At 45.0% G+C, this 17,034-nt stretch overlaps 2 protein-coding genes across 9 annotated transcripts in view; both read right to left on the reverse strand.

Moving 5' to 3' along the window:
* LOC120915883 (inner centromere protein A-like) overlaps positions 1-7,734 on the reverse strand; it is a 10,848-nt gene extending 3,114 nt beyond the window's left edge. Inside the window, exon 1 of the mRNA XM_040326695.1 lies at positions 7,701-7,734. Coding sequence (XP_040182629.1) covers positions 7,701-7,734 — 34 coding nt within the window. The remainder of the gene's footprint in view (positions 1-7,700) is intronic.
* Positions 7,735-10,875: 3,141 nt separating this feature from the next.
* The window catches only part of PER3 (period circadian regulator 3), a 109,202-nt gene continuing 103,043 nt past the window's right edge, over positions 10,876-17,034 (reverse strand). For 7 of the 8 annotated variants that reach the window (XM_040326473.1, XM_040326477.1, XM_040326478.1 and 4 more), the window contains one exon: positions 10,876-11,498. In XM_040326473.1, the coding sequence (XP_040182407.1) occupies positions 11,313-11,498 (186 nt within the window). In that variant the 3' untranslated portion in view covers positions 10,876-11,312. The remainder of the gene's footprint in view (positions 11,499-17,034) is intronic. The other variant, XM_040326475.1, reaches the window with a different exon arrangement.

The raw sequence follows: 17,034 nt of genomic DNA on the forward strand, positions 1-17,034 counted from the left end.
AAAACAATCAGTGCAGACCCCCCCCCCTGTCAGGAGAGCTGCCGATCGGCTCTCCTCTACTCGCATTTGTCAGACGCGAGTGAGAAAAAAAGCCGATCAACGGCTCTTCCTGTTTGCACTGTAATCAGCCGTGATTGGACACACCACATCACCGATCGACGCGATGCGCACCCCCACGGACGTGCGGCGGCTGTTATCCTGCTGGACGTCATATGATGTCCAGTCAGGATAACACAACCACTGCCCGGCCATCATTTTGCTATAGGCCGGGCGGTGAGTGAGTAACTTGTATAGCGCAACAAATGCGAACTAAATTGCGCGCCCCCTGGGGCGCGCTCCAGGAATCATCGCGGATCGTGGGTAAATTGCCTCTGATAGCGGCCGTTTACCACGTGATCGCTCCGTCAAATGACGGAGCGATCACTTGTAAACAAACCGGCGTCATGTGTTGATGCCGGTTCCTCCTTCTCCTCTCTGTACCGATCGGTACAGTGTGAGAGGAGAGGGGGAGAGCGGGTGGCAGCCGCAGCACTGTGGGCTGGATCTGTGACAAATGCAGTCACAGATCCAGCCATCCCTCCCTGCGCAATACTCTGCAGTACCCTGCAATTCCCTGGGCAATACTCTGCAATTCCCTGGGCAATACTCTGCAATTCCCTGGGCAATACTCTGCAATTCCCTGGGCAATATTCTGCAATTCCCTGGGCAATACTCTGCAATACCCTGCCCAATACTCTGCAATACCCTGCCCAATACTCTGCAATACCCTGCCCAATACTCTGCAATACCCCGCACAATACTCTGCAATACCACGCACAATACTCTGCAATACCATGCAATACTCCAATACCTTGCCAATACTCCGCAATACTCACCACTCACCGCTACGAAGCCAGGATAATTTTTTTTATTTCAGGCTTCCCAGCCTAGAGGTGAGATGTGGGGTCTTATTGACCCCATATCCAGGGCCGTCTTTACCATAGGACAAATAGGGGCAGCTGCCCAGGGCCCTGTCACTGTTGGGGGCCCAAAGCAACCCCCTTTTTTTTTTTTTTTTTTTTTTTTAGGGGCCCGGAGGTCCCCAGGGCCCCAGATGGCAACCCCCCTTTTTTTATTTATTTTTAAATAAAAAAAATATATTTTTTTTAATATATTTTTTATTTTATTTTTTATTAAAGGGCCAATTTTTTTTTTAGAGGTCTGGAGGTCCCCAGGGCCCCCGGATGACAACCACCCTTTTTTTTTAATATAAACATTTTTTTTTATATATTTCTTTATTTCTTTTATTTTTTATATATACGAAGGCATGGCAGCCCATTCAAATCAATGGACTGCTGTGCCTGCACAAATGAGGGCCGCCAAAACACATACATGTGAACCAGCCAGGCCCAAAATAAGCTGGAGGGGGGCCCAAAAAAAAAATGTTTGCCCAGGGCCCAAACCATATTAAAGACGGCTTGCCCATATCTCACTGTAAAGAGGACCTGTCGTGCTATATTCCTATTACAAGGGATGTTTACATTCCTTATAATAGGAATAAAAGTGATCAAAAAAATTATTTTTGGGGAAAAAAGTGTCAAACTAAAATAAATAAAGTAAAATGAACAATAAAATATATATATATTTTTTTAAAGCGCCCCTGTCCCTGTGTGCTCGCACACAGAAGCGAACGCACACGTAGTCCTGCCCACATATGAAACCGGTGTTCAAGCTACACATGTGAGGTATCGCTGCGAATGTTAGAGCGAGAGCAATCATCTTGGCCCTAGACCTCCTCCGTAACTAAAAACATGTAACTAATAAAAATAATTAAAACGTCACCTATGGGCATTTTTAGTAGCAAAGTTTGGCGCCATTCCACGAGCGTGTGCAATTTTGAAGTGTGACATGTTGGGTTATCTATTTACTCGGCGTAACTTCATCTTTCATATTATGCAAAAACATTGGGCCAACGTTACTGTTTTGTGTTTTTTTTTAAGCACAAAACTGTTTTTTTTTTTAAAAAACACGTGTTCAAAAAATTGCTGCGAAAATACCGTGCAAGATATAAAAAGTTGTAATGGCCGCCATTGTATTCTCTAGGGACTTTGCTAAAGAAGCATATATAATGTTTTGGGTTTCTATGTCATTTTTTCGCAAATAAATGATGATTTTTCCATGTAGGAGAGAAATGTCAGAATTGGCCTGGGTGGTCCAGAACGCTTGATGGTGCTCCTTGCATGTTGGGCCTCTCTATGTGGCCACGCTGTGTAAAAGTCTCACACATGTGAAGGTGCTCCCTGCATGTTGGGCCTCTCTATGTGGCCACGCTGTGTAAAAGTCTCACACATGTGAAGGTGCTCCTTGCATGTTGGGCCTCTGTATGTGGCCATGCTGTGTAAAAGTCTCACACATGTGAAGGTGCTCCTTGCATGTTGGGCCTCTGTATGTGGCCATGCTGTGTAAAAGTCTCACACATGTGAAGGTGCTCCCTGCATGTTGGGCCTCTCTATGTGGCCACGCTGTGTAAAAGTCTCACACATGTGAAGGTGCTCCCTGCATGTTGGGCCTCTGTATGTGGCCACGCTGTGTAAAAGTCTCACACATGTGGTATCGCCATACTCGGGAGGAATAGCAGAATGTGTTTTGGGGTGTAATTTGTGATATGCATTTGCTGTGTGTGAGAAATAATCTGCTAATATAACAGAAACGAGAATTTTTTTTTAATTTTTTTTCAGAATTTTCAGTCTTTTTTCTTTTATAGCATAAAAACCCAGAGGTGATCAAATACCACCAAAAGAAAGCTCTATTTGTGTGAAAAAAAGGACAGAAATTTCATATGGGTACAATGTTGTATGACTGAGTAATTGTCATTCAAATTATGAGAGCACCGAAAGCTGAAAATTGGTCTGGTTAGGAAGGGGGTTTAAGTGCCCCAGTGGTCAAGTGGTTAATCTGCCCTCCAAAAATAAAATTCTTGCTTTATTCCCGCCGCAGGATTCTGCCGAGGACCAGCGAGAGACAACCTCCCACCCATCACGGTGGGTTATGTTGTGCCAACCTTCAGGGTTCCTACTTAAAAGGAGGCCTCTTCCCTGGACCTGTAAGGCACTCTGCAAGAGTGGGCATTTTTTAACCGCTTCCGGACCGCCGCATGTACATATACGTCGGCAGAATGGCACGTAAAGGCACATTGGCGTACCTGTACGTCCCTGCCTAGACGTGGGTCGGGGGTCCGATCGGGACCCCCCCCCCCGGTACATGCGGCGGTCCCCGTGGCTGTCTGAGCGATCCGGGATATGGGGGCGGCTGTTTGTTTTTGTCTGCCCCCTCCGGATCGCTCTCAGCCAATCCGCGCACTCCCCCTGCGTGTCAATTCCTCCTCCTTCTTTGTAAACACAGGAGGAGGAAGTGATCTCTCCTCTCGGCGGTATTTTCAACCGCCGCTGAGGAGAGATCACATCACACAGTGAGTCTGCACAACACTACACTGACACCAGTACACGCAGGCACATTTAACACCTTGCGATCACCCCACTGTCACAGTGTCACTGAATGTACTGATCACTGCATTTAGTGTCAGTGTGACAGGCAGTTAGTGTTAGGTCCAGGGTAGCCCCCGTACCCCCCCCATATAAAGTTTTAACCCCTTGATCACCGCCCTAGTTAACCCTTTCACTCCCTATTGCCAGTGTCACTAAGCGATAATTTTTCTGATCGCTGTATTAGTGTCGCTGTTCCCGCTAGGTAGCTTTTTTTTTTTTATTGCGATCTTTTTTTTTTTTTTTTTTTTCTACTAAAGACATGTGGCTGAATAAATTTTGGCCTAAATGTTTGACTAAAATTTAGTTTATTAGATTCTTCCTATAACAAAAAGTAAAAAATATTGATTTGTTTTCAAAAATGTCGCTCTATTTTTGTATATAGCGCAAAAAATAAAAATCGCAGAGGCAATCAAATACCACCAAAAGAAAGCTCTATTTGTGGGAAGCAAAGGACGCAAATTTTGTTTGGGAGCCACATCGCACGACCGCGCAATTGTCTGTTAAAGCGACGCATTGCCGAATTGTAAAAACCCCTTGGGTCATTTAGCAGCATATTGGTCCGGTCCTTAAGTGGTTAATATGTGCCACAAAGTGCTGGATTCCAGAGTCCTCCTCCTTTAAAAAGAGACATTACAGGCAAAACCTCGCTCTTCCGCGAGGCCCGGCTACCATCCACTTTGGCAGGTTTTTTTTCTGGCCTTCTTGGATGGATCCGGATTGTGTAGCTCCTTAACCCCCGGAGGGATCCTCAGCAGAACTTTTTCTTAGCACATATTCTTTAAAGCGGAGGTTCACCCTCAGAGAGCACATTTTCCCCTTAGATGAATGCTCGTTGTGTCTAGGGGAATCGGCTAATTGTTTTAAAATATGATCCGTATTTACCTTTCACGAGATGCATCCTCTCCGTCGCTTCCGGGTATGGGCTGCGGGAATGGGCGTTCCTTCTTGATTGACAGTCTTCCGAGAGGCTTCCGACGGTCGCATCCATCGCGTCACGATTTTCCGAAAGAAGCCGAACGTCGGTGTGCAGGCGCATTATAGAGCCGCACCGACGTTCGGCTTCTTTCGGCTACGAGTGACGCGATGGATGCGACCGTCGGAAGCCTCTCGGAAGACTGTCAATCAAGAAGGAACGCCCGCTCCCGAAGACCCATACCCGGAAGCGACGGAAGAAGATGCATCTCGAAAACGGGTAAGTACGGATCATATTTTAATACAAATAGCCGATTCCCCTAGACCGAACGAGCAGGAATCTAAGGGGACAAGGGCAAAAATTTAATAAATGGGTGAACTCCCGCTTTAACCGTGACCAACACCTTAGACACTGGCGAAAAAAACCTGAGGTGCTCCCGGTATGGGAGGGGTTATATAGGGAGGAAACTTCCTGTCTAATTGATTACACCAGTGTCCAGCACCTGAAGGTGAGATATAACCCATTAAGTAATTAACAAGGCTCTGTGTCCCGTGATGTACGAAAAAAGAAATACAACTCTTGCCTCCACACTGCTAAGTTATCACTCTCATTAACGGTTTCTCATCCAGTCCCCATCAACTCTTCTCTACATTTAACCATTTACTTCGTTCCCCACTGCGTCCAACCCGCTAACTCATTCACTGCCCAGATCGCCAATCACTTCAAAATGAAGGTTGATCCAATTTGTAATGAAATCTCCACTACTTATCACTCCATGTCCACAGGTACACTTAACACTTCCCTTATTCAACCCCACTACTATAGACGAGGTTGCTAACCTTTTTTTTCTAGCGCCCACCTAACTACCTGTCCCCTGGACCCTGTTCCTTTACAAATAGTACAGTAACCCTCCTGGGTCTACCCTACACTCTCTAACTCACATCTTCAATCTCTCCCTCTTTTTTATGGCATCTTCCCCAACTCTCTAAAACACGCACTATTCACCGCCATACTTAAGTCTTCCTTGGACCCCACCAATCTTAACAACTAAAGGGGGTGAGGAAGGGGTTAAATGTGTATCCTGGGTGTGTTCTAACTGTGTGGGGGGAGGGGGACTGACTGGGGGAGGTGACCGATGCTGTGTCCCTATGTACAAGGGCCACAGATCGGTCTCCTCTCTCCCTGACAGCACGTGGAGCTCTGTGTTTACACACAGAGCTCCACGTCCCTGCTGTGTTACCGACGATCGTGTGTACCCGGCGGACATCGCGGCCGCCAGGTACACGCATCGGCTTTCCAGCGATGCGCCGGGACAGTGTTTACCCGCTGCGCGCCCCCCAGAGGCGCGCGCGGGTAATGCACTTTAAAAGACGTCCACTTGGCACCTGAGAACCGCGCTGTTGACGTCTTTTGTCAATAGCGCGGGTCTCAAGTGGTTAAATTCTATTGCGACTGTCCTGTCTGCCCTCATGTTGTAAACCGCTGTGCAAACTGTTGGTGCTATATAACAGTGTTTCTCAACTCCAGTCCTCAAGGCGCCCCAACAGGTCATGTTTTCAGGCTTTCCATTATTTTGCACTGGTGATTGTATCAGTTTCACTGCGTTAGTAATGACCACAGCCGTTTCCATCTGAGGGAAATCCTGAAAACATGACCTCTGTTGGGGGTGCCTTGAGGACTGGAGTTGAGAAACACTGCTATATAAAGCCTCAATAATAATAATAATAAAATACTGGCCAGGATTGGAACTGAGGACCCCAATATATCAGGGCAGAAGTGCCAACCACTGAGCCCTTGTGCTACCCTGTATTATTGGCCAACTTTTCTGGCTTTTTTCAATCAAAAGTTGGCTGACATTTTAAAAACAGCTCTGTGTATACCAAACAAAAGGAACAATTTCAGACCAGGTTAGATTAACCACTTCCCGACCTCCTCATGTACATTTACGTCAGCAGAATGGCACGGACAGGCACATTGGCGTACCTGTACGTCCTCTGCTAGACGTGGGTGGGGGGTCTGATCGGGACCTCCCCCGGTACATGCGGAGGTCGGGTCCGCTCGGGGAGCGATCCGGGACGACGGCGCGGCTATTTGTTTTTAGCCGCTCCGTCGCGATCGCTCCCCAGAGCTGAAGAACGGGGAGAGCCGTATGTAAACACAGCTTCCCCGTGCTTCACTGTGTCGGCGCATCGATCGAGTGATCCCTTTTATAGGGAGACTCGATCGATGACGTCACACCTACAGCCACACCCCCCTACAGTTGTAAACACACACTAGGTGAACCCTAACTCCTTCAGCGCCCCCTGTGTTTAACTCCCAAACTGCAACTGTCATTTTCACAATAAACAATGCAATTTAAATGCATTTTTTGCTGTGAAAATGACAATGGTCCCAAAAATGTGTCAAAATTGTCCGAAGTGTCCGCCATAATGTCGCAGTCACGAAAAAAAATCGCTGATCGCCGCCATTAGTAGTAAAAAAAAATAAAAAAATAAAAATGCAATAAAACTATCCCCTATTTTGTAAACGCTATAAATTTTGCGCAAACCAACCGATAAACGATTATTGCGATTTTTTTTTTTTTACCAAAAATAGGTAGAAGAATACGTATCGGCCTAAACTGAGGAAAAAAAAAATTTTTATATATGTTTTTGGGGGATATTTATTATAGCAAAAAGTAAAAAATATTGCATTTTTTTTTTTAATTGTCGCTCTATTTTTGTTTATAGCGCAAAAAATAAAAACCGCAGAGGTGATCAAATACCACCAAAAGAAAGCTCTATTTGTGGGAAAAAAAGGACGCCAATTTTGCTTGGGAGCCACTTTGCACGACCGCGCAATTGTCTGTTAAAGCGACGCAGTCCCGAACTGTAAAAACCCCTTGGGTCTTTAGCCAGCATATTGGTCCGGGGCTTAAGTGGTTAAAGGGGTTGTATGTTTATATGTATATTTTTTGGGGATATTTTTTATAGCAAAAAGTAAAAAATATTGAATTTTTTTCAAAATTGTCGCTCTATTTTTGTTTATAGCGCAAAAAATAAAAACCGCAGAGGTGATCAAATACCACCAAAATAAAGTTCTATTTGTGGGAAAAAAAGGGACGTCAATGTAGTTTGGGAACCACGTCGCACGACCGCGCAATTGCCAGTTAAAGCGATGCAGTGCCGAATCGGAAAAACTGGCCAGGTCCTTTACCTGCATTTTGGTCCGGGTCTTAAGTGGTTAAGGTGAAAAACCTCATGGTTTTTCACTTTAATACATACCTTTAACTTCAAGACTTTGCCTACCAATGTCCATTCACCTAGAGATGGCGTAAAACCCATTGAAATTTTCCACATTTTCTCATGTTACAACCAAAAACATAAATATATTTTATTGGGATTTTATGTGATAGACCAACACAAAGTGTCACATAATTGTGAAGTGGAAGGAAAATGATAAATGTTTTTCAATTTTTTTTTTTTTTACAAATAAATATGTGAAAAGTGTGGGTTTGCACATCTAGAGAGGGACATTTCTGCCCATTCTTCTTCTTTGTAAAATGTCTCAAGTTCTGTCAGATTGGATGGAGAGCGTCTGTGAGCAGCAATTTCCAAGGCTTGCCACAGATTCTCAATGTGATTTAGGTCTGGACTGTGACTGGGCCATTCTAACACATGAATAGGCTTTGATCGAATCCATTCCATTGTAGCTCTGGCTGTATGTTTAGGGTCGTTGTCCTGCTGGAAGGTGAACCCCCCCCCCCCCCCCCCCCCGGTCTCAAGTCTTTTGCAGACTCTAACAGGTTTTCTCCTAAGATTGTCCTGTATTTGGCTCCATCCATCTTCCCATCAACTCTGACCAGCTTCCCTGTCCCCACATCCCCACCACATGATGCTACCACCACCATGTTTCACAGTGGGGGTGGTGTGTTCAGAGTGATGTGCAGTGTTAGTTTCCCCCACACACAGGGCCAGATTCAGGTAGCTTGGCGCATCTTTGTGCCGGCGTAGCGCATCTCATATGCACTACGCCGACGTAACTCTGAGAGGCAAGAGCAGTATTCACAAAGCACTCGCTCCCTACGTTGCGCCGGCGTAACGTAAATTGGCCGGCGTAAGCCCGCCTAATTCAAAGTAGGAAGGTAGTGGGCGTGATACATTTAAATTAACCGTGACCCCATGCAAATAAACGGCCGAACGAACGGCACATGCTCAGAATCACGTTGAATTTACTCCCTAAGATACGACAACTCAATGCCTACGACGTGAACGTAACCTACGCCCAGCCCTATTCACGTACGACTGACGTAAAATACGACGGCTGTTCCAACGTCCATACCCTAACATGACTGACACCTGCTTTGAGGCTTAACGTTACGCCGGACGTACGCCTTACGGCGTAGATTACAGCGACGGGCGTAAGTACGTTTGTGAATCGGCGTATCTCGCTCATTTACATATTTGACGCGTAAATCAATGGTTGCGGCCAGTGTAAATATGCGCCCAAGATACGACGGCGTAGGAGACTTACGTTGGTTGGATGGAGCCAAAATTCAGGCGTATCTTATTTCAAGAATCAGGCGCATCAGTGCACTTACGCGGCGTATCAGAAGATACGTCGGCGTAAGTACTTTCTGAATCCGGCCCATAGTGTTTTGCTTTTAGGCCAAAAACTTCAATTTGGGTGTCATGTGACCAGAGCCCCTTCTTCCACATGTTTGCTGTGTCCCCTCCCCCACATGGCTTCTCACAAACAGAACTTCTTATGTCTTTCTTTCTCCAATGTCTTTCTTCTTGTCACTCTTCCATAAAGGGCAGATTTGTGGAGAGACCACTAATAGTTGTCCTGTGGACAGATTCTCCCCCCTGAGCTGTGGATCTCTGCAGCTCCTCCAGAGTTACCATGGGCCTCTTGGCTGCTTCTCTGATGAATGCTCTCCTTGCCCGGCCCGGTCAGTTTAGGTGGACGGCCATGTCTTGGTAGGTTTGCAGTTGTGCCATACTCTTTCCATTTTCCGATGATGGATTGAACAGAAGCTCTGTGAGATGATCAAAGCTTGGGATATTTTTTTTTTTATAACCTAACCCTGCTTTATGCTTCTCCACAACTTTATCCCTGACCTGTCTCTTGGCATTCATGATGCTGTTTGTTCACTAAGGTTCTCTAACAAGCCTCTGAGGGCTTCACAGGACAGCTGTATTTATACTGAGATTAAATTACACACAGGTGGACTCTACTAATTGGATCACTTCTGAAGGCAATTGGTTCCAATTTTAGTTAGGGGTATCAGAGTAAAGGGGGCTGAATACAAATGCCCCCCCCCACACTTTTCACATATTTGTAAAAAGACTTGCAGCTGTAATTGCAGAGAAAGGCGGTTCTACAAAGTATTGACTCCGGGGGGCGCAATATAAATGCCCCCCCCCCACACTTTTCACATATTTGTAAAAATAAATAATTGAAAACTATTCCTTCCACTTCACAATTATGTGACACTTTGGCTCAGATTCTCAAAGGGCTTACGACGGCGCAACGCAATGTACGCCGTCGTAAGTCCTAATCTGGGCCGTCGTATCTATGCGACTGATTCTTAGAATCAGTTACGCATAGATAACCATTAGATCCGACAGGCGTAAGGCTCTTGCGCTGTCGGATCTTAAATGCAATTTTTTTTTTGCCGCTAGGTGTCGCCTCCGTTGTTTTCCCCGTCGAGTATGCAAAATACGCGAATTCCCGAACGTACGCGCGGTCGACGCAGTGAAGTTACGACGTTTACGTTAGGTTTGCGCCGCGTAAAGTTGCCCCTGCTATATGAGGGGCAACCAATGTTAAGTATGGCCGTCGTTCCCGCGTCGAAATTTTAAAATTTACGTCGTTTGCGCAAGTCGTGCGTGAATGGGGCTGGACGCCATTTACGTTCACGTCGAAACCAATGACGTCATTTGGAGCAATGCACCCTGGGATATTTTCAGGACGGCGCATGCGCAGTACGTTAGGCGCGGGAAAGCGCTCAATTTAAATGCTCCACGCCCCCTACCCGGCTAATTTGAATTAGGCGGGCTTGCGGCGGGTGATTTACGCTAGGCCGCCGCAACTTTACAGGCAAGTTCTTTGTGAATAAAGCACTTGCCTGTAAAACTTGCGGCGGCGTAACGTAAATCAGATACGTTCCGCCCATCTACGAGAATCTGGGCCTTTGTGTTGGGCCATCACATAAAATCCCAATAAAATACATTTACGTTTTTGGTTGTAAAATTTCAAGGGGTATGAATACTTTTTCAAGGCACTGCATGTATTTAATCCCCTGTCTGGAGTTCAGCTTAAAAATTACAACATGTTACCAATTCATAACAGTTTCATATCAGGAAGGTACAAGGATAAAACTAAATTTTTTCCTAAAGGTCATTTCATCATCACGACAATTTACAAAAAAAAAAAAAAAGCCTCTCAATAAAGTTGCGCCGTTCTATTACTCCTTTAATGTCAATAATATTTACAAACAGGTATAAAACAAGGTGCACAAGGATAGAGACCGAGATCCGAAAAACATCTGCAACAGTCTGGATGTTCGTAGATTCAAATGGTGAACTTTCCGAAAGTCAGTGCCGTGTGGAGGGGTGCTAGGACACGCAACAGCCGAGTCGATGGAGGGGGAGGGGGAAAAAAATAAAACGTCTCTCGGCTGCAAAGTGGGCAGTACAGTGTCTTGGCACAAAGTTGGTGTAAACGAAAAAAAAGGAAAATCCTAAAAATGTAACACCAGGAGGGCTTCCTTCTTCTTCCACGGTTGTGTAAAGATCCGAGAAAGAACGCAAAGCTTCCTGTTCCTTTGTGCAGCGAAGAACGGACTTTAAATAAAGTTTTATAGAAAAAGAAAGGTTTTTACAAAATAGTCAGGTCTCGGAGTTTGTGACTTTCCCCGAATCGCAGAGGCTGCTCCGGTGGGGAGTCTGTTGGGGTTGCTGTGTTTGGGATGGAGGTCGTTCGGAAGCTTTGCTGGTGCCGTCCTCCGCAGGGTTTTCCTTCTCCTTCTCGGGGTTGTTTCTTGCCGTTGCTTCATTCTCACAAGTGACACATCCCTGTTGGGAGACAGGATATCATACGTGAGCTCATCTACAGACTTTGTACATTTTAAGTTTTATTTTTTTGTAAGGGGCCCGGAGGGCAACCCCCCCCCCTTTTTTTTATAAAAAAAACATTTTTTATATATATATTTTTTTCATTTATTAAAAGGGCCTAAGAAGTCCCCAGGGCCCCAGGATGGCAACCCCCCCTTTTTTTTTTTATAAAAAAACATTTTTTATATATATATATTTTCCATTTATTAAAGGGCCTAAGAAGTCCCCAGGGCCCCGGATGGCAAACCCCCCCCCCCCCTTTTTTTTATATATATATTTTTTTCTATCTTTTACTAAAGGTCCCAGGGGCCTGGCCCGGATGGCTACCCCCCCCCCTTTTTTTTTTGTAAGAGGCCCAGAGGTCCCCAGGGCAACCACCCTTTTTTTTTTGTTCGTCAGCACCCAAAGCCCCCCGACCTCAATTTGTGGCAGCAGCACCCCCTCTTCGCAATTCACGGCCCCCCCGTTTCTCAATTAGCGGCGGCAACCCCTGCTTCTCAACTCACGGCCCCCTGTTTCTCAATTAGCGGCGGCACCCTTCCGCTTCTCAATTCGCGGCAGCCCCCCCCCCCCCGGGGGCCCATGCCTGAAGCTGAATTCCTGATGGCGGCCCCGAGCATGGCTACAACTAGCCAAAAATGAGTCCTTTTAAAAGTCCTTTGTGGCAAGAAATCTGGAGGAGTTCTCTTAGTACTACTCAGTGTTAATTTCGTTGACTAACCACTTCTCTACTTTGGGTGTTTTTCAGATTTGGTGTTTACAAGACTAGACTAAAACAGTTTTTTTTGCTAGAAAATTACTTAAAACCCACAAACATTATATATTTATTTTTTTCTAATACCCTAGAGCAGTGTTTCTCAACCTTTTTCTAGTCGGGGCACCCTTAAAAAGTATTTTCAGTCTTGAGGCACCCCAGTCCAAGGCTTGGTTCATATTACGGTGTGTCGCAGAACACGGGCAAAATCGTGCTCACAGACAAATGCTCTGCTCTTTAGGGGTACCATTAATTCTTAATGGTACCCCCACAGATTGGAAAATGTGGGGTGCTTTTGCTGCAGTGCAATTTAAAAAAAAAAGTTTTGGGACTTGTTTCCCTGCATTTTGTGGGTACGGAAATAATGGACTGCCCTACATGCAGCTACACAGATGTGAACCAAGGACTTGTTCACGTGTCATAGGGGCGGTAAAACCACATGGTTGAGCTGTTTTTACCACCCCCAACTTCTCCACCTTTAGCTGCAGAGGCAGCAGCTGAGGGTGTTTACATGCTGTGGCTGCAACTGGAGGTATACCGAGGGTGAATAGGGCTGCACTGCAACTACTCCGCAACTGTGTGCATTGCACGGTTGCGGTGTAGTGATGCTGCATTTACGGGCCTAAAACAGGTGGTGAGGAAGCAACATAATGCCTTTTTACCGCCTGTCAAATGCCTCTGAAAAGCGATCTGTGCATGGATTGCTTTTCAGAGGAGCAGCAGTCCTTGCTGCTATCAAACAAGCCCTACAAAAGCCATTCTGATGGTACAGGAATGGAGGGGGGGGTCAGGATTAAAAGTAACATACACACATACATACAGACACACGCTTACACAAGAGAAAAGAGAAAAGCCCTAAGGCTGACGCAGCGCTAAAGGAAATTAGTGAAAATAAAAAATGATTGTGTATCATATGTTGAAAAAATAAATTAAATAAATGAAGCAGCTAGCACTAAAGTTAAGCACAAAAACCTCAAAGCAATACATAATACAAAGGAGTACAGCGCTACAATACCCACTCATATAGAAAAATAATGTGGAAAAAAAAAATTATGGATTTATATACCACTTTTTTTCACTTTACGCACGCATACACACATGCTTACACACATGCTTACACACACATACACACATGTTTACACACACACATACCTACATGCACACACACACACACACACACATACATACATACATGCACTCACATGTGCAGACACACACACAGGCACATGTATAAAGCCATTTTAAAATTAATCTAGCTTCTAGCTCAGTACCTTTCCAGATTCCTCATTGAGCCGGGTACTGCACTCTAGGGGGAAGCAGAGAGCACAGCACACTCCTATGCACTTTATTTTCTATTTTGAAGCCGACAGAGCTTCTCACAGTTCGGCAGGAGAGCAGGCTTATCTGACAGCCTTCTCTCCACTGACCCCGCGGCACACCTGAGAACCTCTGACGGCACACCAGTGTGCCGCGGCACACTGGTTGAGAAAGGCTGCCCTAGAGAATAAAATGGCGATCATTGCAATACTTTTTGTCACACCATATTTGCGCAGCGGTCCTACAAGCGCACTTTTTTTGGAAAAACATCACTTTTTTGAATTAAAAAATAAGACAGCAATAAATTTGGCCCAATTTTTTTATATATTGTGAAAGATAATGTTACGCCGAGTAAAATGGTACCCAACATGTCACGCTTACAAATTGCGCCCGCTCGTGGCATGGCGTCAAACTTTTGCCCTTAAAAATCTCGATAGGCGACGTTTAAAAAATTCTATAGGTTGCATTTTTTGAGTTACAGAGTAGGTCTAGGGCTAGAATTATTGCTCTCGCTCTAACGATCACGGCGATACCTCACTTGTGTCGTTTGAACACCGTTTTCATATGCGGGCGCTACTCACGTATGCGTTCGCTTCTGCGCACAAGCTCGTCGGGACGGGGTGCTTTAAACATTTTTTTTTTTTTTTTTATTATTTATTTTTATTTATTTTATTATTTTTTACACTGGGAAAAAAAAAAAAAAAAAGATCACTTTTATTCCTATTACAAGGAATGTAAACATCCCTTGTAATAGAAAAAAGCATGACAGGTCCTCTTAAATATGAGATCTGGGGTCAAAAAGACCTCAGATCTCATATTTAGACTAAAATGCAAAAAAAAAAAAAAAAAATTGGAAAATGTCATTTTTTCAAATGACAAAAAAAATGTTTCTTTAACTACTTACCCCCCGGACCATATTGCTGGTCAAAGACCAGAGCACTTTTGGCGATTCGGGACTGCGACGCTTTAACTGACAATTGCGCGGTCGTGCGACGTGGCTCCCAAACAAAATTGGCGTCCTTTTTTTCCCACAAATAGAGCTTTCTTTTGGTGGTATTTGATCACCTCTGCGGTTTTTATTTTTTGCGCCATAAACAAAAATAGAGCGACAATTTTGAAAAAAAATAATATTTTTTACATTTTGCTGTAATAAATATCCCCCAAAAATATATAAAAAAAATTTTTTTTTCCTTAGTTTAGGCCGATACGTATTCTTCTACATATTTTTCGTAAAAAAAATCGCAATAAGCGTTTATTGATTGGTTTGCGCAAAAGTTATAGCGTTTACAAAATAGGGGGTATTTTTATGGCATTTTTATTAATATATTTTTTTTACTAGTAATGGCGGCGATCAGCGATTTTTTTTTCGGTATTGCGACATTATGGCGGACACTTCGGACACTTTTGACAAATTTTTGGGGCCATTGGCATTTTTATAGCGATCAGTGCTATAAAAATGCATTAGATTACTATAAAAATGCCACTGGCAGTGAAGGGGTTAACACTAGGGGGCGGGGAAGGGGTTAGGTATGTTCCCTGGGTGTGTTCTTACTGTGGGGGGGGGCCTCACTAGGGGAAACACTGATCTTCTGTTCATACATTGTATGAACAGAAGATCAGCATTTCCCCCGCTGACAGGACCGAGAGCTGTGTGTTTACACACACAGCTCCCGGTCCCCGCTCTGTAACGAGCGATCGCGTGTGCCCGGCGGCGATCGCGCCCGCCGGGCACACGCACGGGAGTCGGGGGCGAGCGGGGAGCGCGCGCGCCTCCGGCGGCGCGCACGCGCCCCCTAGTGGCGGCTATACGATAGGACGTATAGCTACGGGCTCTCGCCCAGGAGAGCCGACCTGCCGCCGTATAATGACGGTGCGCGGTCGGCTAGTGGTTAAGAGGCTGGGCGGGACTGACGTTTTGACGTCACTTCCGCCCAGCCGAGCTATGGGGACGGGCGAAGGAGATTTTTCCTTCAGTCTCGTCCCCGCTCAGCTCCCGAACGGTCGCGATCTCCTCCGCCGCTACCGACGGCTCCGGTAAGCGGCGGAGGGCGCGGGAGGGGGCCCTCTCCCACCACCGATAACGGCGATCTCGCGGCGAATCCGCCGCGGAGACCGCCGTTATCGTTACCAGAACCGCTGACAGTAAAGATAGATACCTCGCTTGTGGCAGCAGCTGCTGCCGTTACCGAGATATGTATCTTTAAAGTTAGGCCATATATAGTCGTACAGCGGTCTGGAAGTGGTTAAAACAATTGAGATGACTATAATATGACTAAAACTAAAATGCTATTTTAGTCAAAAGACTAAGACTAAATTGAAATTTGACGTAAAAATGAACACTGGTCTGTAGTGCATGGTCATACCTCAATACCATAAATAATGACATTTTTCACTCCAGCAGTATATATGGAGTTTGGAAATTGTAGAGACATTCTTAAATAATGCATCACACTTTAACTGCTTGCCGACCGCCTTTTTATGTTGACAGAATGGCACGGCTGCACAAATGGGCGTGTATATATATTATACACGTCCCCTTTTATTTGCCGCTCGCGTCCGTGGACTCTATTCCTGCCGGTGTCCCGCGATCGGGTCACAGAGCTGAAGAACGGGGCGATGTCGGTGTAAACACAACATCTTCTTGTTCTTCCTAGTGACATGTCGCGGTCATGGCAAGCCACGCCCCCTAACAGTTAGAATCACTCCCTAGGTCACGCGTAACCCCTTCATCGCCCCCCTACATGTTAACCCCTTCCCTGCCAGTAATCAGTGTATTTTTAGATCACTGATCGCTGTAAAAATGACAATGGTCCCAAAATAGTGTCAAAAGTCTCCGATGTGTCCGCCATAATGTCGCAGTCAGGATAAAAAAAACAAAAAACGCTGATCACCGCTATTAGTAGTAAAGAAAAAAACATTATTAATAAAAATGCCATAAAACTATCCCCTATTTTGTAGACGCTATAACTTTTGCGCAAACCAATCAATAAACGCTTATTGCAATTTTTTTTTTTTTTTACCAAAAATATGTAGAAGAATACGTATCGGCCTAAACTGAGGGAAAAAATTGTTAAAAAATAAAAATAAAAAATGAGATATTTATTATAGCAAAAAAGTAAAAAATTCTGTTTTTTTCAAAATGGTCGGTCATTTTTTTTGTTTATACCGCAAAAAATAAAAACCGCAGAGGTGATCAAATACCACCAGAAGAAAGCTCTATTTGTGGGGGGGAAAAAAAGGACATCAATTTTGTTTTGGAGCCGCGTCGCACGACAGCGCAATTGTTATTCAAAGCGTGACCGCGCTGAAAGCTGAAAATTGGCCTGGGCAGGAAGGGGGTGAAAATGTCCGGTATTAAAGTGGTTAAGGAACTGCTCTCAGGTCATTTTTTTTCATGGGGACAAAGTACACGTAGTACTTTGTCCC

This window comes from Rana temporaria, chromosome 10 (assembly GCF_905171775.1).
Source record: "Rana temporaria chromosome 10, aRanTem1.1, whole genome shotgun sequence".
Classification (NCBI taxonomy): Eukaryota; Metazoa; Chordata; class Amphibia; order Anura; family Ranidae; genus Rana; species Rana temporaria.